At 38.8% G+C, this 23,239-nt stretch overlaps 1 protein-coding gene across 2 annotated transcripts; it reads left to right on the forward strand.

The window, feature by feature from the left end:
- Window positions 1-22,797, forward strand: SLC17A8 (solute carrier family 17 member 8). 2 transcript variants are annotated; one of them, XM_056846810.1, is made up of 12 exons: window positions 1-133; window positions 4,803-5,059; window positions 7,123-7,237; window positions 10,867-10,981; window positions 11,986-12,073; window positions 14,967-15,053; window positions 15,302-15,438; window positions 16,404-16,553; window positions 18,681-18,813; window positions 20,321-20,431; window positions 21,517-21,644; window positions 22,279-22,797. In XM_056846810.1, exons 1-12 carry the CDS (start codon window positions 33-35, stop codon window positions 22,615-22,617), a joined length of 1,761 nt encoding a protein of 586 aa, XP_056702788.1. In that variant the 5' UTR covers window positions 1-32; the 3' UTR covers window positions 22,618-22,797. The 2 variants fall into 2 exon arrangements, with proteins under 2 accessions (XP_056702788.1, XP_056702789.1); XM_056846811.1 differs by having other exon boundaries at window positions 22,372-22,797.
- The last annotated feature ends 442 nt before the right edge of the window (window positions 22,798-23,239 follow it).

Raw genomic sequence — 23,239 nt, forward strand, 5'->3', positions numbered from 1 at the left:
AACTAAAGGATTTATTTGAGAAGGAAGACAAGATGCCTTTTGAGGTATTTAATTCATTAAGGGAGAGATTTTTAAAGCCTGGGACGGAAGAGGTGAAGAATACTGTTAGTGACTCACTGGGACACTTCCAAAGGTAAAAGACTGATACCAACTTCCAAGACAGAACAAATCAAGTAAACTTTAGAGTTGCATATGGAAAGATGTAATGCTAAGGGGATGTGAGCAGCATATGCAGGATTCTGAACCTTAGTAGCAAAGCCATGGCATAGAAAACATACGTTATGTTTGCTATTAAACCAGGAAAGATTTGTGGAACAGGCCACAATTTGAAATGCACTTAATATTGTAGATAATACTTTGTTATAACTGATGATGAATTGATTGTGCGCTAAACTGTGTCTCCAGAAAAGTACTACAAGCTTTTAGAAAATGGAATGGAATATGTTATTATAACAATACCTTATTTTTAAAGGAATGAAACCACAGAAAATACCATGAAAATGGTTGCATGTGTAGTTTTAAATTATGACAGGATGAAATACAGAACAAGTTAAATTAATTGGGGTGGACATAGAGGTCATTAACACCTTACTCCTAAACAAGTTCAGCTGACTAGTCCAACTGAATTTTACATCCTCATTTTAAGAGCATTTACTAGGTCCGATTGACTTCAGTGGGATTTATTTCAGAATATACATGTTTAGCACAGCACTGTTAGTGCAACTTAATTCAACAGAAGTGTGCTTAGTATTGCATCATGCATACAAGCCTTTTAGTTTAGCTGGATTCTGTCTGTAATGTGCTTATACAGTAAAAAGAGTAACTCACAAGACAAAAATTGTGCGTGTGAAAAAGAGGAAACACTCATATTATTCATCTTAAATTTCAGATCTACCTCAATATAATTAATAATCACAGAAATATAAAAGATTATGCAGACACTGAAACTCTTAATCATTGATGGCATTTTTTATTTATTACTCGATGATTATGATATTCATTAAACTAAAACAGCCTACTTATTTTATGCCTTTTACAGAACTAGCAGGACTAGTATAGTATACAGACATCACAACATGCTGTAATACAAATACACTTACTGTATAATGAATTGTTTATTCTGACTAGATGCACAAAAACTAAGCTTGTTATTTTCTTGAACTCCATTTGTAGTCTTTTAGGTACAGCTTGGAGAAGCTTTTCTCATTTGGGGAAAATTCACAAACAAGAGTGAGCCAACTTAAAAAATAATTTCTAATTATATGATAGAATGACAATATCATTTTTAACGTTTTGTTAGTATCTCTGGGAAAAGGCTTTAAAAAATATCTGATCTGATCTTATTCCTGCAGTGTATTAGAATAGGCAGATGAGAATTTTAGTAATAAGGGGTATGGGGAAAGTATGATGTGAAATGAAGAGCATTCCTTACATACAGTAAGACTTTTGATTTTGCCTAGTTGTTCTGCTTTAAAATAATAAATGCCCCTATGGTTTTTAAAGGCTTTCTTAAGATTTGCCAGTAAACATATGAACTGGTTGAATTTTCAAGCATATTTTGAATCTTTTCCAGGGTATGTTGGTAAATGTCATTTATTAGTAAATCATGGAAGTTTAAGAAATCATTTGGTCACTGGCCATAGGCACTCGATGATTCTTTATATTTTCATATAAAGTTATTAACTGTTATGGGTACATACAAACAATCACTATCCTGTTTACTGTGATATCTAAATGATATTACCTATGGATAACTGGAAAATCTATCAACTAACAATGCACAGTTGAGTCCCCCCCCCTTAAAAAAAGTGGGATAAGTATGGCAAATGTCTTTTATTTTGGCACCCTTGTCAAAATATTAAAGTGGTTTCTTGGGAAACTTAAAAATTCTTTTAAAAAGTTTCCTAAGAATTACAATTGCTAATCATGTTCAGAAATTGACTGACAACCATTTGCAACTAAAATTTGCTAAACATTCTTATTACAATGCAAGAGGTTTTTTGTGTGCAGAGATACAAGACAAAATACAATAAAATTATATTTTAAATTATGCAAAAAGAAATTAGAAGGCTTTTCTGAATTCCCCCAGTTCTTCCCCTTCCTTTTCAACTCCTATCTGTTCATAACCATTTGTCCGTAATAATTGTCAGTAATTGGCAATTAACTGTCAGTAACATAATAATTGTCAGTAACTGACTTCTCTCATTCCATCCTTATGTTCCTGTAAAGCATAGACTGTTAGCCATCTGGGCAGGTGAAAAATTCAAATTTGTTTTTCATTTTTCAAATAAGGTCTAGTTCTCTATTGATGCTATATATACATGTTTAGTAGATCCTCGGTATAAATTTGTGGCTGAAGTACAAAGCTGGATTTTCTCCACTTTACTTACCCCACTGTGAAAGCCAGAGATGGATTAAATACAGGGATCTTCAATTTAGGAGACCCATCTAGACCTCCTCCTGGGCATTGTAATTTAGTGTCATTTGGAGTTTAAAACATGAGCTACTTTTTATTGGACATCTCTGTATCCAAATCTCCTGGTGAGTGGTAAGCATCCTGAATCATTGCTTTTCTGCTGTGGTTAAATGGCTAAGAATGAACAAATTGAACTAAATCCTAACAAAACCGAGATAATATTGGATGGGAAGATGGAGCTCTTGAAGGACATTGTGCTTCCCACCTTTGATGGGGTTCAGTTGACCCTTGCTGATTTGGTAAAGAGCCTAGGGGTAATATTGGATCCAACATTACCACTGGAGAAGCAAGTTAATGCAAAAAACACTCAGTTTAGCCTGGAAGATAGCCTTGACTTGGCTGATCTGGCCACTTGGATCCATGCCACTACAGATTACTATCACACAATCTACAAGGTTTCACCTTGAAATAAAATCAAAGACTCCAGTTAGTGCAGAATGCCACAGCTTGGCTATTATCAGAAGTGAGGCAGAGCATGCATATTACTCCCATTCAAGAATCTCTCCATTGGCTCTCAGCCAGTTACTGAGTTCAGTTCAGGGTAGTGGCTATTGTATGTATTTGATGGGATGATTTTCATAGATGTGGCCATATTATGATGTATTGATATTATATAAATAATGTCAAAGTACTAACATCTATGAGCCAAGTAGTTTGTATCAGTGACCTTTTTTCTGGAAGTCAGAGAAAGGAATATCTTCTTTGAATTGTAAATTGTTAATCTACTTTGACAAGGAGGCACCACCACTGCTCGGCTACAGATATTTGTTATAGAATCTGCTCTCACTGTCCCCTGCTCCCAGAGGCAGCTGTGGTGACCCCCTCATCCAAGACATGTCTATCCCAGGAGTCAAGAAATGAAGTAACACAAACTAACAATTCTTTTTGTCAGCAAAGAAGAGCAAAGAGGAGGCGATAGGGCAGAACAGTGAGTTAGTCTTATTGTTGGGTTCCAGAAGGCCTAAGAGTATTTTCAGAAGGCCTAGGGGTCAGCCAGCTGGCCACCTAATATTCTTGTCATGTCTGCTCCTCAAACTTCACTTATTTGATGGTTCTTGCTCACCGTATTAATTAAGAAGAGGCAATTATATCAGACAAGAAGAAGAATCTTGTGTTTGAATAGAGAAACTTGGTCAGACCTAATTAGGGCTAGTCATGTATGGCCAAAAGCACTGTGACAGATGTTAAGGTATTACTATGCTAGGCAAATATTTTCACCTGAACGTTGATGCTATGTGCATTTGCTATGGATATGTTACCTTAAAACCAAGCAATCAAACCAAACGACCCAAAAGAGAGTGTTTTTTTCAATGAACTGAAACAGAATCTGAACCTAAAATCTCTTGGTTGCCCTGAAACTGAACTAGAACCAACCTCTTAAACACAAAGAATGTGTTTCCACCAAGGGCACCCTGCTATATCCTACTCCCCTGTGGACTAGTCTGTTGATGACAGGTAGATTTATCTAATTTGGATTTTGATATTTATATTCATTGATTTTCGTTGCCATTTTTAATATTTTAAGATAGTTTGAGTCTTCACTGAACAGAGAAAAGTGGGGTAAAAGTACCGAAATAGCTAAATAAAAAAAGACTGACTACAACTACAGCTGTAATCAGAAGAAGAACAAGAACAACAACAACCCAAGGGAGCTGTATCTTAGGCTGAAGGGAATCATATGATGTACTTCTCCTCTGTATATGATGTATATGATGTACAACTCTGTGCATGGAAACTAGATGTCAGGGAGACTCAAAACAAAGTGAAAGCAGAGAGCTGCATTGGTCCAAACCAAAATCTGAAAATAAGAGCCATATACTACTTTTTATTAGGACCAACACTCTTCTGCATTTTGGCTGGGCCTAATAAAAGATATTATCTCGCTTTTGTTTTTACATGTCAGCAAGAAGGTTTCTAGCCCAGAATACTTGACATGACAGTTTTCTATATGTGGTGACTTTTTTTTAATGGAGAAGCATTCATCAAAAAGAAATCAGTCATAAGGGCCCCCATTTGTTATGAAGTGGATTACACCAAAAACAGGTTTACCATCTCATCTGAGATAACCAGGTCCTAGAAGACAATATGCCAGAGGAACGTGACAGACATTGACTTAGAAGGGCTTGAGATTCCACTGAAGGTATCCAGTTGCTCCATTATTTCCCTGAATTCTTACAGCCCCTGTACACAAGTGGTTTTCTTTTGAATATTCTGACCATCATGGAAATGTCACTGTAGTAGCTAATCAGTGAATTATATCAAGTGCATATCAGCAACATCCCCCTAAGAACCATCTTGTGCCTTCTACTGTTTTATGTATCTTCAGAAAAGTTGATGGAACCAACCTAGAAGAAGATAACATAGAACTGAACGAAGAAGGAAGACCTATACAGGCAGCTACTCACAAACCTCCCTTATTTGACTGCCATTGCTGTGGACTGCCCAAACGCTACATCATTGCTATAATGAGTGGCCTGGGGTTTTGCATTTCTTTTGGAATTAGATGTAATCTTGGAGTTGCTATAGTAGAAATGGTTAACAACAACACAATCTATGTGGATGGAAGACCAGAAAATGAGGCAAGTAACCATCAAAATACTGCCATATGTACTCTTGTGAAGTATAAAATAATGCATTTTTATATACTTAAAGGTAAATGTAGTCCCCTGTGCAAGCACTGGGCCATTACTGATCCATGAGGTGACATCACATCATGACGTTTACTAGTCAGACTTTGTTTACAGTGTGCTTTGCCATTGCCTTCCTCAGTCATCTACACTTTACCCCGAACAAACTGGGTACTCATTTTATCGACCTTGGAAGGATGGAAGGCTGAGTCAACCTTGATCCGGCTACCTGAACGCTACTTCCATCGAGATTGAGCTCAGCTCATGAGCAGAGCTTGGACTGCAGTACTGCAGCTCACCACCCTGCGCCATAGGGCACTTTTATTTACTTAGTACATGATTTGCACGTTGTTGTTTTCTCCTCAGTGGGGACCCTGAGGAAAAAAACCCAGGAAGCAGAATATAAATATAAGGAGGCAGAGGCACAATCCTACATAACCAAGGCATGAGTGGGGGAGAAGCATATGTAATTCCTACTTAATTCAAACTCAAAGAGGGATCACAAAAGAAATCCCTTTTCAATTAAAGAACTGAGTTATTTCAAGTCCTTGGTCAGTGTGATCCCACCTTGTGATACTTTTACTAATGATAATGACTAATGATAATAAGCAAATTTCTAATGATAATAAGCATATTTCAGATCTTTTCTTTGTTTTTTCATACATAAGACATACAGAACAATAATTAAGGTATACAGAACAATAATTAACATGAATTTGTTCAGCCCTGTTGTGCCCAAGAAGATCCAGGGTCTCATACTCTTCTGACTGTAATCAAGCCAGTCCCCTGGAACTGAATGGACTGCCACTCTGCTTTGCCTCGGTGCCTTGTCTTTCTTTCCAGTAATTTCTTCTACTTCCTAAAATATTAATCTATAATTGTTCAGACAAGCTGGAGTCCTTCTGAGGCAAGCTACTTGCTACCTCAGGCCCTCCAATCGCACTACGGAGAGTGTGCCTCCCCCCCCCATGTGGAAAAATTCAGCTCTTTGGCCCCCTAGTAGAGTCAGGGTTCATGCCTATAGGTAGAGTTGTTCTGAAAGCTTTTACTATAGGTGGTCATTTGGTACAACAGGTAAGTTAGAATTTTCCACCTTCAATCAACTTGCCTGTTCCGCTCAATGATTATCTTCTGCAAAACCTCAAGAATAGCACACTCTTCTTTCCCCTCTGATTATGGTTATCCAGGATTGTATTTCATTTGGCATCCCCCAAATAACTCAAAGCATTTCTGTGATATGGGACTTGAGTTATGCTTTGAGATGGAAGTATGGTTGTCATCCTCCAGTAGGGTTGCCAGCCTCCAGGTGGTGGCAGGAGATCTCCTACTGTTGCAGGCAGTGGCTGGAGATCTCCCACTGGTCTCCAGGCAATAGAGATAATTTTACCTGGAGAAAATGACTGCTTTAGAAGGTGGATATGGCATTATACCCCATAGAAGTCCCTCCCCTCCCCAACCATGCCCTCCTCAGGCTCCACCCCCAAAATCTCCAGGTAATTTCCAATCCGGAGCTGGTAACCCTATCCTCAAGGTGGGGCTTGGAGTTGTCCTGATCTCCAGCCTACAGATATCACTTCCCCTAGAGGAAATGAAAGTTTTGGAGGGTGGGCTCTACGGTATGTCATATCCACTGAGCACCCTGCCCCCTCCTCAAACTCTCCCTACCTCAAGTACTGCCCACAAATCTGCAGAAATATCCTGAAGCTGGAGTTGGCAGGCCTAGGTGTGAGTCACGGTTTCTGGCTAAGCTCCAGAAGGGAGTCCTAAGGTAACAGAATATTCAGTATAATTCTAGTTGTATCTTAGCTAGCTGATGAAGAAAGAATTAAAATGCTCAAAGGCCCCACTTTGTCCAGTTTTCATATTTTTGGCAGGTAAAAAATATCACTTTTGGTTTGACAGTGCCTGCCGTTTCAAAAATCCCTTGGGGAAAGCAATTATGCAATAGTCTATATTTTGCAAATATCATGAAGCTAAGTACATATCCTATAATGTGAATACTATTTCATTTGCAGAAAGCACAATTCAACTGGGATCCAGAGACAGTAGGGCTTATTCATGGCTCATTTTTCTGGGGTTACATTGTAACACAAATTCCAGGAGGCTTCATTGCAAACAAACTTGCAGCCAATAGGTAAGATATGACAATATGCCGAAATAAAGCATACCTTACCCATAGTGGCCACAGTAATTCTAGCATCATGTGGCTTTTGTATGTAATGATGACTGTTGGAGAGGTGACAGCATGTGATCAATTTTATTAACATGAATGCTAACATCACATAGGGCATATTTAGTCCATTTGAACTCTAGGGAGAGCTGTGGTATATTATCTTTAATATTGTTGAAGGCTTTCACGGTCAGAGTTAATTAGTTTTTGTAGGTTATCCGGACTGTGTGACCGTGGTCTTGGTATTTTCTTTCCTGATGTTTCGCCAGCAGCTGTGGCAGGCATCTTCAGAGGAGTAACACTGAAGGACAGTGTCTCTCAGTGTCAAGTATGTAGGAAGAGTAATATACAGTCAGAAAGGGGTTGGGTTTGAGCTGAATCATTGTCCTGCAAAAAGTATAAAAGGTAATGTGCTAATCATTGTCCTGTAAGTATCAAGATAATGTGCTAATGAGGGTGTGGCATGTTAATATGGAACCATTGTATCCTGAAGTGATCTGTTAATGTGTGAAATCCAGGTTTTCAGGACAGGAAGCCAAGCCTTATTCATTCTTAAACTCTCTTCTTTTCTGTTAAAGTTGTGCTGATGTTTATGAATTTCAATGGCAATCTGTGTAGGTTGGTTTCCGGTAGACCTTGTGACCATCTCAATAATATCCATCCAAACATTCAGTTTACCATGGAAAAGGAAATTGAGGGTAAACTCCCATTTCTTGATACCCTTGTCATCCGTAAAACAAACTTTTAGTTAGGTCACAAGGTCTACCGGAAACCAACTCACATAGATCGCTACTTACACAAAAACTCCAACCACCCCCCCCCCCGACAGAAAAGAGGAATAATCAAAACATTAATGGACCGTGCAAGACGGATCTGTGAACCACAGTTTCTCAAGGAAGAAATTAATCATCTAGATCACGCACTGCTAGCAAACGGCTATTCCAGAAATGAAATCAGAAGGACCATTAAACCAAACAAAAATCAGAAAACTCAGGAAAAACAGTCTCCCATAGGAAAGGCATTCTTGCCATTTATTAAAGGAGTCACTGATAGGATGGAGAAACTTTTGAAAAAACATAACCTACAAACGGTGTTTAAACCCACTAAGAAAATACAACAGATGCTATGATCAGCAAAAGACAAAAGAGACCCCCTCACCTCTGCAGGAGTATATCGTATACCTTGCAGCTGTGGACAAGTTTACATCGTGACCACAAAATGCAGCATACAAACAAGGATAAAAGAACATGAAAGATACTGCAGACTTGGCCAACCTGATAGCAGTGGCTGAACATGGACTGACACAAACAGGACACAGGGTCTTATTCCAAGACACTGAAAGACTGGACAATTCTACCAACTGTTTTGTCAGATTGCACAGAGAAGCCATTGAAATTCATAAACATCAGCACAACTTTAACAGAAAAGAAGAGAGTTTAAGAATGAATAAGGCTTGGCTTCCTGTCCTGAAAACCTCCAGACTAACAAAGACTACAGTCCACAATAGCCACACAGATTAGCTTTGGATTTCACACATTAACAGATCACTACAGGATACAATGGTTCCATATTAACATACCACACCCTCATTAGCACATTATCTTGATACTTACAGGACAATGATTAGCACATTACCTTTGATACTTTTTGCAGGACAATGATTCAGCTCAAACCTTTCTGACTACATATTACTATATATATATATATATATATATATACTATATATATATAGTATATATATATATATATACACTATATATTATAATATATATATATATATATATATATATATATATATATATATATATATATATATATATATATATATATATATATATATATATTACTCTTCCTACACACTTGACACTGAGAGACACTGTCCTTCAGTGTTACTCCTCTGAAGATGCCTGTCACAGCTGCTGGCGAAACGTCAGAAAAGAAAATACCAAGACCACGGTCGCACAGCCCAGATAACCTACAAGAACCAATTATCTTTAATGCTCATGGCCTACTGAATGCTTGTATTGTGTTTTTTTTCCCCTGCCTCTTGTTATCCTCTGTGCCTTTAAGTAAATTCTTACATCCTGAAGTCTGTTGGCTGTTGGAAGGTGTACAGGTGTACAGTTAGTTAATGTTTTTTGCAAATCCTGTTGTTGCAGTAAACTATTGAAATCAACTCTTGGTGTGGGATTGCACTGTTTCCACAATTTTGCTGACAATGACAGCTTTACGGAACATTTATGGGCAGTATATGCCGTTCTAGTCAGTATTTGATGATGGAAATGAATAAGTACTTGTGTCAAATATTATTACACTCTCTAAGCAATATAGTAAAAGATCCTTTCTTTCACATTTGCATATGTGATTCTTATTTATTCTTTTATAACCTCCAGTAACACTTCATGCAAATTGACCTTAGTAACTGTGAAGGCAGCATAGCTGGCCCAGGACTGCCATGCAGCTGCTACTTCTCCTAGTAGTAGTATTCCTACTTCTTATACAAACTCTTTGCAAAGTACAACCCAAAATTAAACCACCCGAGGATAACTTGGCTTTATATTGAACTCTCATGTTTTTCTTATGGTTTCAATTGCAACCATAGTTAACAAACTATTTAAAAGGAAAACCTCTTCTAAATTTAGTGGCCTGCTGGTTTGTAATAAAAGGATGAGGAACATGACACATGTGCTGATATAGTCTTTCAGAAACAAAGTACTGTTGGTCAAAGGCATACATAATTTAAGAGCTGGTTTTGCACAGGCCATGTCACTTCAGTTGCAGATGGTGATCAGGCAAACATACACCATGAGGACAAACTAAGTGAAGTGAGCTACTTTAGGGCAATTTCATGTGCAACTTAGTTCCTACATGAAAGGCAGTTCAATATAGCAATGAATGTAAATATGCACATGTGTTTTCTGCTGCATGTACATGTGTGATGCATGTGGGAAACCATGGTAAAAGACAGTCCATCCCTAAATAACTGCAAGACTTAAAGTGCAACCCTATACAGAGTTACTTAAGGTGGCCTTCCCCCTTCTCAGTCGCTCCTCTCATTCTCTTTGCTTTTCACAATGAAGAGCTAGTCTGTGAGGCTCAAGTACAACTTTGGTGGCTATGTTGGGATAGGAACAATATTGTGAAGAAGAAAGACATGGCATGTATCATCTAAGGCAAGGGTACCTCAAAGAGAGGGAATGGTCCACTGGTAGACCACTGGCCAAATTCTGGTGGGACACCTAATGTCCTCTGGTTGCTGGAATTCTTGCAAAGAATGATGGACTAAGTGAGTATCGGCCTGATTCAGGAGACACTTGTTAGATTCTTAAGCAAGAGTTCATAACAGTATAATTTGAAATAATTAGACAAGGTTTAACTGCTAAGAACTTCTACATGTGTACTCTTGCTTTAATTTAAGTTAAAATGCATTGCTGGACCTTGGGAGTTCTAGTAAAAACAAGTAGACCACACAAGACTCTACTGAGCTGACTTCTGTGCAGCTGTTTATATTGCCCAGTAGACAGGCCTGGCTCAATATATGCTTATATGCTTATATAAAATGATATACATTTTAATATTATTTCCCTCTACAGAGTATTTGGAGCAGCCATTTTCCTAACTTCCACACTAAACATGTTCATTCCTGCAGCTGCCAGAGTACATTATGGCTGTGTTATGTTTGTAAGAATTTTACAAGGTCTCGTGGAGGTAGGTATTTATCTAATTACACTAATTATTAACGGTGCTTAGTTATTTTTAATGTGAGCAGGAGACATAGCTGCTTGTTTCACTTTGAAATGAAATATGCACAGAAATCTAACATAAGTAGATGTTATTCTTTTTGTCAGAGCTATGTTCTGAACTGCTTAGAGCCACTGTGAGCCTCCAAACAAAGATTTTCTCTAGGATCCTCCTCTCACACCACTCAGATGAACCCAAACATCAACCCATATGGCTTTCCCAGATCCTTGAGTCCCCAAAGTGACCGGGGGGGGGGGGTTTCTGTCCCTACAGTGTCCTCCCTCCCTCAGAAGCCCTGCTGTGTCCGGTCTGTTCCTCAAAACTATGATTTTCCAACAGCCTTAAACTTTAGATGATTTTGGGTTGGTCTGCTTGATCATTTTTGAAGTGGAAGAATTTCCATATGGAGATTGTTACATACATTTTCCAAAAAAGTGTGCTGGGCTGTTAAACTGAGTATTCAGATGACTAATTGGCTATATTGTATGCAAGGACCTCACCAATAAACCATAAGTGTTCCCCCCCAAGTTTAATGTATGATTGATCCTATGTATGTTTATTTGAATGTAAAACCCTCTATGTTCAATTAAGATAATTCACAGTGGGTAGCCATGTTAGTCTGTCTGCAGTAGTAGAAAAGAGCAAGAGTCCAGTAGCACCTTAAAGACTAACAAGAATATTTTCTGGCAGGGTATGAGCTTTCGTGAGCCACTCACTTCTTCAGACTGAAGAATCTGAAGAAGTGAGCTGTGGCTCATGAAAGCTCATACCCTGCCAGAAAATATTCTTGTTAGTCTTTAAGGTGCTACTGGACGCTTGCTCTTTTCTACTATGTTCAATTAGTCATTGTGCATAAATTACAATCTTAATGATCAAAAGAAGGCCAGTCCATTAAAGAGAAAAGCGATTGTGTTCCCAAATAAGGAAATTAAATAGAAATTGAATGCTGTGTTTTTTAAAATGTTTGCAAGGGTGTAACCTACCCAGCTTGCCATGGAATGTGGAGTAAATGGGCTCCTCCATTGGAGAGAAGCAGGCTAGCAACCACATCTTTCTGTGGTGAGTATTGTACTTTGAGATTTGCTAGAAAATACTGTTTGTACTGTGGATTAAAAAAAATAGGGTTGAAAAGAGAAATTTGTCCTGGTTTGTTCCAGGGGCTGAACTGCATGAAATAATTCTTGGAGGAAATTTCAGGGGTAAATGGGTTGCTTTCAAAATGGAGTCTGATATGCCATGTCTTGTTCAACATGAATGGTTTATATATATATATTTCTTACAACGGCAATTTCAGTCATGGGAAAACTAGGAGTGTATCTTAGGTTCTTTTTTTCTTTTGTAAAATCACTGTAAATGTTCCTCTTCCACATTTTATTAGAAGTTCAGATTTCTGCTGGTCTGTTCATTGCTTCCCCACATACTCATACCAATAAGGTATCTATATTCAAACAGTATTTCCATCCTGCCTTGCTCTTGTCCTGATCTCATCTCCTATCTATTCATTGTTGCCTCCTGCTAGTACATTAATTCATGCTTCATCTTCATATTGGCTACCCATCTCTCATATCCCGTTCCTCCCTTAAGCTCCAGTTTTGCCTGCATATTGAGCCAGTGTAAAGAAAGCGGCGCTATAATCTGTTTCTTTCACTGGCCAACTTATTGTGTTTGATTTAGTTAATGCTTGAAAGAGAGATTGGGAAATATCTTCTAGGTCACACAGCACACATATAATGTGGGTAATCGCAAGTTAAAAGAATTTGCTAATGAATTATTCCAAGAGCAGATCTGAGTGAGCCTGTCCTCAACTTGCCTGGCAGTGATTCATACTCAGGTTAGGTGTTCATTAACAAAATACTGAACTAATGTCAGATGCAGAAAAGAACACCTGAGTCTGTTCATCCCTCAGAATAATTAATTACTGACTCTGGTAAATGCCATACTAGAATTTCATGGCTTCTGCATATGCAGCTCTCAACAGAATACAAATTAAAATTTGTTTTCTTTTAATATTTTACTACTGGCATCATTGTTAGTACTAAGGAGATTAAACACTACACCATAGAATCATAGAGTTGGAAGGGACCACCCGGGTCATCTAGTACAACCCCCTGCACAATGCAGGAAATTCACAACTACCTCCCCCCCACACACTCAGTGCCCAGAAGATGGCCAAGATGCCCTCCCTCTCATGAACTGCCTAAATTCATAGAATCAGCATTGCTGACAGATGGCCATCTAGCCTCTGCTTAAAAACATCCAGGGAAGGAGCGCTTACACACCTTAGAACTGTGTTTTCCTATTTTCTTACATTTTACAGCACTGTAGGGGAATTACCTTCCTCAAGGGCTTCTGCCTCTTAAAGAGTGCTGAGGATTCTAGTTCCACAGTTGTACTGCATTGATAAAGACAACTGTATCTTCTGAATATAGCCAAGCTTTGAGATTCTGAGAGGGACAGAGAGTCTGTCGCATTGGCAACGTGAACACTATATGAAAAACTGGTGTGGAGTTGGGTGTACTCGTCTTGAGAGACGAGTGCTTTCACACACACCAAATAATGCACTTTCAATCCACTTTCAATGCACTTTGCAGCTGGACTTTACTGTATGAAACGGCAAAATCTACTTGCAAACTATTGTTAAAGCGCATTGAAAGTGGATTGAAAGTGCATTATTCTGCATGTGTGAAAGTGCCCATACTGTTTGGTTTGCACACTTTTGATAATGAAGAAAGCTCAGGAATGTTGAGGTTATGTAAATCTTTCCTATCCAGAACAGATAAGTACCCTAAAGGTCCCTTAAGCAGGCGTAGATGGAATCAATGTCTCTCAGTTTTGCAGACTGAGAATTATATGGTGGTATTGCACCCTATCAAATTAATAGGGTTACCAGTTCCAGATACTAAAAGGGCACCTTTCAGCATTGCTTAGAAAGGAATATTTTACCAAGTGTGGTTTCTTCCACTTCAGTCCACATAGATGGTGAAAGTCTCACTTTGTGGAATTTCACCTTCTGTGAAACTTTTTAAGGTACAGGATCTCTAATGTCCGTTGTTGACATTGTAAAATATGGGGTACCCTCAAATTCTTCTGTAGAAGCTGGTATTTGGTCTACATGATACACATTACCATCTTCATTTGCTGGTAGCAGGAGGGAGAACTATTTGGTGTCCTACGGGCAACCTGTAGCCATTTTAAGATTAAGTAGGGTTATCTAATTGTGGGAGATAGCCTGTGAAGATACTGGCAATATGAATGCTTGTTGTCACCCATAGCTCTGCCTGGCTGGCACAAACATGGACATTTCCTGAAACAGCAATGTAGCCAGTGTGATTTCAAGCACTTTCCTGCACAAGCTGGGCCTCCCCTTGGGTGAAATGAGAGGATTCAGTTTCTCTAGGCAGAGCTCATAAGAACATAAGAAAGGCCCTTCTGTATCAGACCAAGGCCCATCAAGTCCAGCAGTCTGTTCACACAGTGGCCAACCAGGTGCCTCTAGGAAGCCACAAACAGGACGACTGCAGCAGCACCATCCTGCCTGTGTTCCACAGCTCCCAATACAATAGGCATGCTCCTCTGATACTAGAGAGAACAGGCACACAGCATGACTAGTATCCATTTTAACTAATAGCCATGAATACCCCTTTCCTCCATGAATATGTCTACTCCCCTCTTAAAGCCTTCCAAGTTGGCAGCCATCACCACATCCTGGGACAGGGAGTTCCACAATTTAACTATGCGTTGTGTGAAAAAATACTTCCTTTTATCTGTTTTGAATCTCTCACCCTCCAGCTTCAACAGATGACCTCGCGTTCTAGTATTATGGGAGAAGGAGAAAAACTCCCTCTAAGCAGAGCACCCTACTGTTGTATGCCATCTGACTTAATAAGCAACAATGACTCCCATGTACTATATTAACACAATTGATCCTGTATATGTGCTTTATGTTTTTTAGGTTCTTACGCTGGGGCAGTAGTTGCCATGCCCCTAGCAGGTGTGCTGGTGCAGTATATAGGATGGTCATCAGTCTTTTATATATATGGTAAGATGTCAAGAAGGCAAAAATTAATGTCATTAAATATTTACCATACAGTTGCAGACTTTTTTAAAATACAAAAATATTTTGAAATACAGGCTTTCCTGTTTTTAGATTTATGGCAAATATGCTATATAGTAGGCTTTAAAATATTATTGAGATTATTGCCAAATGCTTTCACCTTAAAATGATTTGTTGATCAACAAGGAATGGTTAATTGTTGTTACCATCCTGTTTTTTCCCTACCTGTACAGGAATGTTTGGGATTTTCTGGTACATGTTTTGGCTTTTGCATGCCTATGAGAGCCCAGCTGCACATCCAACAATAACCAGTGAGGAAAGAACTTACATAGAAACAAGTATAGGAGGAGCCAATCTAGTCAATGCCAGTGTAAGAGACATTTACTAACATCCAATCATTGAATGGCTGATATCTTTTGACAACTAGTTCATGCTAAAAATCGCCATGGAACTCCATGTTGACAGATGAAAGGACTGTAGAGAATTAGCCACAATCAGTGTCGTTTTTCATTGTGTTTGCCTTATCATTGTTAACATCAGGAAATGGATTATAGATCTATTGATGATGTTTATCCTCTGAGGACATGTCATTCTGTTTCATTCACGCAATCCAGGACCCCACTAGTCATGTATATCGAGATTGCGTGGGGAGCCATGTTCTCCCGATACATGTGGCTGGTGGGCTTCCAATTTGTGTGAACAGCACAGAATGTAATGTCTGCAGTGGGCCTCTATCTGTGTAGGTTCTTAAACAGTTGTGCCTGTGTGTCTTCTGGGATACCAATGTAATTACACTGGTACAGTTGCTAAGTATTTTCTTATTTAGCAAATTTAGACTTTATGTGATTTTTGTGAAACTGCTGTATTAAGTGCGTTTTTCTCCTTAAGTACACACTGCTGAAAAGTGTGTGTGAGTAGGCTTTGGTGTTGTGTGTTTATGAGTGAAAGAAACATGACAATCAATGGAAGTGAAACAGATTCTTTATAGTCAATCTTCTAGCTTGTGAGACAAACAAGAAGCCCACAAATATATATTCCTCCTGTCAATACAGAGGCAGCTATGCAACAGCAGTGACTCCTGCCTCCGCATATAGGACTGACAACAGGCCTAGAGAAAAAAGTCCTCTGTTTAATGGAGGCTTAACGTGTAGAAATGGGCAACTGAAGTTTTGCATGGCATATTATCACTAGGTAAATGATATCCCATTCAACCTCTATTAAAGGGGCAGGACTTTTTCTCCAGGCCTGTTGGCAACCCTATTTGCATAGGACCGTTGTCATTCCTGCAGCTCCTAAATGCCAGCCATTCTAATGTTGTCCTGTTCCTTCTTCTAGAGATTTAGTACCCCATGGAAACAGTTTTTTACTTCAATGCCGGTTTATGCAATCATTGTGGCAAACTTTTGCAGAAGTTGGACTTTCTATTTGTTGCTTATAAGTCAGCCTGCTTACTTTGAAGAGGTCTTTGGATTTGCAATAAGTAAGGTAAGCAAAACAAATGAAGCCACCATTTTTCTTCAGGGGGCCTGATGATAAAGTGTTGAGCATTTGTTATGATTTCCTTGAGATAATTAAGGAACAGGGCTCTTGGATTTGTCTGTTAGTCTCTGTGCTGTTGAGGTGTATTGGCTAGAATGTCAGACTAGGATCTGGGGGACCCAGGTTCGAATCTACACTCTGCCATGGATACTTGCTGGGTGGCCTTGGGCCAGTCACTCAACCTAACATATTCAACCTAACATATCTCACAGGTTGGCCATGAGAATAAACAGAGGAAAGGAAAATTATATAAGATGCTTTGAGTCTCCATTTGGGAGAAAAGCAGGATATAAATCTCTAAATAAATAAATAAGGTATGTCAGTCACTTGGCATAAGAGTGGCAAGGAAAGCCATAGAGTTTTGGAGTGGGAAGCAGAAGGCAATGCTGCTTATTTTCAATGCTGTCATCATGAGAAGGTTACTTTCACTCACCAGTTACTTTCCCTTCTTGGGCAATGAAGTTGCATGACAAACAGCTGAATACGTTTGTTCTGTCAGCAGATAGTTGTTTCAGATGTTTATTGTGAAGGATTTTTTCCAAGAGCTATTATCTTGAGACCCCCTACATAAAAAGCGGTTCTAATAAGATGTTCTGTTACAACTCCAACAGTGCAGTCCTATGCAGTTACCCCTGACTAACTCCAATAAATTCAGTGGACTTGGACTGAAATAACCGTGCATAGGATTGCACTGCAAATAAGTTTGCTCTTTACTGTCCTGGGGTCAAGACCTTCAGTATCTCCTCCTCAAATCAAATGAATGCATTCATTGTGTGCATATCAACAAGTTTAAGTGTTTGATGCAGAAGGAAAATTAATATTACCTCACTACATCATTACATCTCACTAAAGGTGGTGACTCTAATAGCTGAATTACCCGCAATTATGGCTGTCACATAATCCCTAAGAAGGGGCTGTGGACCAGTGGTAAAGTGTCTACTTTGCAGGCAGAAGGTCCCATGTACAATCCCTGGCATCCAGTTAAAAGGATCAGGTAGTTGATGTTGTGAAAGGCTTCTGCCTGAGACCATGGAGAGTCACTTGCAGTAAGAGTAGGCAGAGTCTGCCCTTCAGGCAAGGGCAGACTTTGTTTCTGAGAGCTACTTAATATATTTTTTTTCAATTGCCTCAGGTGCTACTGATTACAAACGGCAGTTCATTGGGTGAAGCCGGTCACAAAGTTGTGTCTTTTACAGTATTTCAGAGCAAGCCTGCAGGGCTCAGATGGGGAAAAAAATTCTCTGTTGTTTTCCCAAAGCAAGCAACAACCCCAAACTGTGACTTTCCCTGCAGAGGAAAAAATAAAGTTACCTCCATGTTTGCCCTGGAAGAGACAAATAACAGCTTTGACATAGGGGGAAAAGAGGCCATAGCCATGAAATCTTTCACGTACATCTAGCGGAGGTCTGACAGCTGCACAAAAGTGAGGGAAATAGGCAGGACTGCGTCACACCTCAGTGCTATGAGTTCACTAGGATCTCAAAGCCACAAGTACACAGAGAATAAGGTTAGATGTTCGTGAAAGTGATACAGAAATCATAGTCTGTGCTTAAAAGTACGATCCGATGAAGTTAGAAATATTCTGTCACCATGCTGTCTTTGACTACAGTTATTTTAATAGCTTGGATCCTAAGTGCCCCTCGCGTGAGCAGAAATTAGTTCTGCTTGCTCAGTGGGGAAGGATTTTGCCAAGTCTCACCCTCCGTATACATAATGCCACTTTGCTCACTGTTCTGGAGAGTCCATTTGACCTCAGAAATGGTTTATTTGTGGGGGAGGAGAGGCTATAGCAGGGATGGGGTGGGAAAATGCTACAAAATGAAGTGAAACACCATTCTATGGATTCAAGCCATAATAAGTAAGTATTTATTCAAAGGCTTTCTTATGGAAAGCTCAGATTACAGGGAGCTCCCAGTGGTCTACCAGCTAAGCACTGATTTGGCCTTGCTTATTATCTTGGTTTCCCAAACCAGTTTGACTGGCTAAAACAGGGAGCGTATACAATCTTTTTGACACATATATATTCACATACCTAAAATGTGCTTCCATAGAGTGGTGTGTATTTACTTTCAGGTTGGCCTTTTGTCTGCGGTTCCACATATGGTCATGACAATTATTGTACCCATTGGAGGACAGTTGGCTGACCTTTTACGAAGCAGAAGGATTTTAACAACTACTGCAGTAAGAAAAATCATGAACTGTGGAGGTATTAGATTTCATAGATAAAATGTTTGAATGATGTATTAATAATGCAGAAATGTGCTTTGCTGATAGGCAAGTATAATTAACAGGTTTTTTAAAAGTTTAAACTCTGGTATATCCTTGTATCTGAGTTCTTTTTTTTTTTAGATATACATCAGAAAGATGGGCTCAATAATGACAATAATTGCATGTGACACCTGAGGTTAGCACTCTTGTGATAGACAGAGACTTTGGTTTTTACTCTCTAAAAATGTTGCTTTCTTGAGTACATTTGTTTAAAAATTTTACACAGAGAAAAAAAAGTTAATACTGCCTTTAACAGCATGTTAAAGCCCCCAGTGCCTTTAACAACATATTGAGGGACCGTGGCTCAGTGGTAGAGCATAGGTCCCAGGTTCAATCTCTAGCACCTCCAGTTAAAGATCAGGTAAGAGGTGATGTAAAAGACCTCAGCCTGTGACCTTGGAGAGCCGCTGCCAGACTGAGTAGACAATACTGACTTGGATGGACCAGTGATCTGATTCAGTATCTCGCAGCTTCACGTGGTCATGTGCTAAAGATAGAGATCTTCTGTCCTTTAAAAAAACTAGGCAATCCTAACGCAACCCTGTTGAGTTTCAGATGGTTCCTCACATGCAAATATTTTCATGACTAAGGTTTTGATGGTCAGATGCCATATTTTCACTTTAGGGTATTCATGTTAGCAGCAAAGCTGTATTTGTGGCATAGTACTGCATATCTAACTTTGGAATATGAATGTTATAATGGAAGCATGCCAGGACTGAGTTTCAGAATTAATAGACTGGGTGTTTGTGCAGGCATTTCCTGTTAAACAGTCTTGTAGCTCTGTTTCTTAACACTGAGTTGGATCCAGACTAAATTTTACCTTCCCTCTCTAACTACAGTTCATAAAATGCTACTCCTTGGGGATAGGGGATCCTGAGGAAAGACATGAGGAGGGTCTGCGGTAAGAAGGGGAAATTGCTGATCAGTGGGAAATACCAATTTACTCTGGATCCTACCCACTGCTACAGAATTGCAGAAAGAGATCCATCTTTCCAACAGTTTATTCCTACCATCTTTGCTGGGTCCTTCACAAGATTCCCCCAAAATGGACTGTTTCCACCCTGAATTGATGTTCCCCATAAATGTTAAGTACTGTTGACTAAACAACCAATGAACCAATTTTCCCCAACCCAAGCAGCTTGTCTTTTTTTTAGAATATATGTTCCTAAATGAGAATTCCAAAATGAGGCAGGACTTCCTTTTGCAGAAACCATGCTGATTTACCCTCAGTAGGCTTTGTTCCTGTATGTGCATAATAGTTCTGTCTTTAACAACGGTTTCTATGAACTTATATGAAACAAATGTTAGGCTAACTGGCCTGTAATTTCTGGACCCGTTTTTTTTAAATAATGGTACTTGACTGGACTGGACAGACTGTCATGACATTTTTGGAAGCAGAATGTTTCAAAGTATTTATTAATTTCCTCCATGTTTTCAATTTGCAGGATTTGGGATGGAAGCTACCTTGCTTTTGGTGGTTGGCTATTCTCACACAAGAGGTGTGGCTATCTCTTTCTTGGTTTTGGCAGTAGGCTTTAGTGGATTTGCTATTTCAGGTAAAATATAAACTCTTAATTTATAAACAGATTAGGAGAGAGGTTTTAAAAGTTAGTAAAACTCAGCATGATAATTAATTCTTAATTACTGACATATACATACCATGCAAAAAAAAAAACTACAGAGGAGAAGAAAACATTCAGAATTAAGAAGTGTCTTGCATAACTTGGACTCAAACAAAATAGATACAGTGATTTTTAAACATAATTGGACCATATGCTGCCCTAAATGTATTTCGGTTTCTTGACCTTTGCCAATTTTTATCAGGAAGAAAATGTAGCTATTTCTCCCCTTAAAAGTGTAGGAATGTTTTCATATTGTGTGTTTCTGGAAGTTTAACTTCCCCAACACAGTGATGGAAGAAGTTGCACTTAGTAGGACCTTCCTGTCTAAGAACCACTCAGATATAAAGGAACCTCTCAGTATCTGCCATGTTACTCTTCCTCTGTTTTACGTGACTTCACTTTTTTGCAACACTGCTGTTTAAAGAAAGGCCTTAAATAGCCTTTCCAGGGATATAATAGAGAAGAGATTCGATCAGTTAGTGCCCTGTCATGGAATGTCAAGGGCAGTTTTGCCAGTTCCGTAGTTACAAACTTTAATGTCACTCTGAATATGAACTTCAAAAAATTGTCATTGGTTTTTTTGTGTTTTTTTGCAGCTCATATAAAACGTGCTTGCCTGGTTAGCCCAGGCTAGCCCAAACTCGTCAGATCTCAGAAGCTAAGGCGGGTTGGTCTTGGTCAGTATTTGGATGGGAGACCACCAAGGGATACCAGGGTTACTACACAGTGGCAGGCAATCTCTTGCCTTGAAAACCCTACAAGGTCACCATAAGTCAGCTCCAATCATTTTAATTCCATCAAGAACACAGCAGTTTCAAATGACTTTGTTTTGTGAGGCCTTAAGCACTGAAACTTCCAGTGTTGTTGTTTCCAAGATAGATGGTTTTCCTCTAGAAAGAGGTACCTTCTAGAATAAGGCCGGGTTTCGTTCTTGTTTTGGTGTATGTGGCCTTTTTCAGTATAACTAACTAGAGCTGTCTTGCGGATTGCACGCTGTTGACTAATTTGATCTGTTACAGGATTTAATGTTAACCATTTAGATATTGCACCCCGCTATGCCAGCATCCTCATGGGCATCTCCAATGGAGTAGGGACATTGTCAGGAATGGTGTGTCCTCTCATTGTTGGTGCAATGACTAAACATAAGGTAATGTGTTTTGATTTTTTCCCCCCTTGGAAGTTACAGTATTTAAATGAAAGTCAAACGAGTGTTAGGTTTTTCTGTGGCATTTTTCTGTAATGGTGTCCATCAGTAGAAATCCCTCTCACAGCTGCTTCCTTGAATCTGATCTTTTCCGTTTCAGGCATCAGGTTCTATTTGTTCAGGCATTTGGTTATTTTGAATGCTGTGAACTATCATTTATTGTTGACATATCTTGTACATTAGTTTTGCTTGTGTTTTAATATTACATTTTACAGATTTATGAATGTATGCATTTTATTTGTAAGCCACCTATTCCACCTCTGATTGAGAGGCAAATAACAACATTTTTCAGTAAATAAATAAAAACTTGCTTCCCACAGAATGCTGTTATACCATTATAGCTACGGGTATCCTTGTGAACTGGTTGCAATTCAACTCTGCCATGAATTTTGGTAATCCTAATCATAAAGCATTTAGCTATAGGGAAATATTCATTGGAAAATATTCTTTAAAATTGGTGAGTGGTTTTTTTTTTTTTTTTAAATCAGACTAGAAATCAAAGGAACCTGGTCAGTTCTCTGTCTAATTTATTGTCTTTCTTGTCTGTATAATAATTTGTCCCATGTTATTCTTTTAGACCCGTGAAGAATGGCAAAATGTCTTCTTAATAGCTGCCCTAGTTCACTATAGTGGAGTGATATTTTATGCCATTTTTGCTTCTGGAGAGAAGCAAGAATGGGCTGACCCAGAAAGCCTGAATGAAGAGAAATGTGGAATAATTGACCAAGATGAACTGGCTGAAGAGACTGATCTGAACACCGATAGTTTTGTTAGCCCAAAGAAAACATATGGTGCTACCTTTCAAAATGATGAAGTACGAAGGAAAGTGTTGCAAAAGCAAAAGGAAGTGATGCAAGATCTAGAAGAACAGACTTCCTACCAATATGAAAATGGAAATTTTCAAGAGACATCATAATATCTGACCATATTATTTGTGTAACCATTACCTACCCTGCACAAAACCAAGCAGTATCTCTGATTATTTAGTTGTTATTTTGTGAATAATCTTGCCAAATGGCTAGCTGTGATATAGTAATTTTCAACTTGTAGCACAGAAAAAGAACAAAATTGGGATGTCTGGTGTCTCTATGTTCAGCCCTTGGAGTCAGATTTCTTTATGAAGGCCACAGTCTTTTTATGTTGTACAGACCCTCACTATTTATTTTCACTGTTTCTAAATCACTTTTCAACCAAACTGTTCATCAGGTGGTCATTATCAACAATGAGGTTCTGAGAAATAGCCATCTTTAGGGAGGCAGTCATGTTCTTTACTGCAATACCATCATCACGCATCTGTTTACTAGAAATTTCTGCTGCACCTGGTCTCCAGTAACAAATAAAGTACTATGGTAGAAGCTTAAAGGTTTTTAGCCCGGATAATCTACAAGAACCAATAATGAAAACCATTCATTAGATATAATTTTAGAAAGCCTACTGGATAGATTTTCACTTCTCAACATCTTTTTGCTGGTACAGATAACATGGATGTCCATGGCAGAGAACATTTTTTAAAACTGTTCAGAATATATCAGAATATT

The sequence above is a fragment of the Euleptes europaea genome, chromosome 3 (assembly GCF_029931775.1).
Source record: "Euleptes europaea isolate rEulEur1 chromosome 3, rEulEur1.hap1, whole genome shotgun sequence".
NCBI lineage: Eukaryota > Metazoa > Chordata > Lepidosauria > Squamata > Sphaerodactylidae > Euleptes > Euleptes europaea.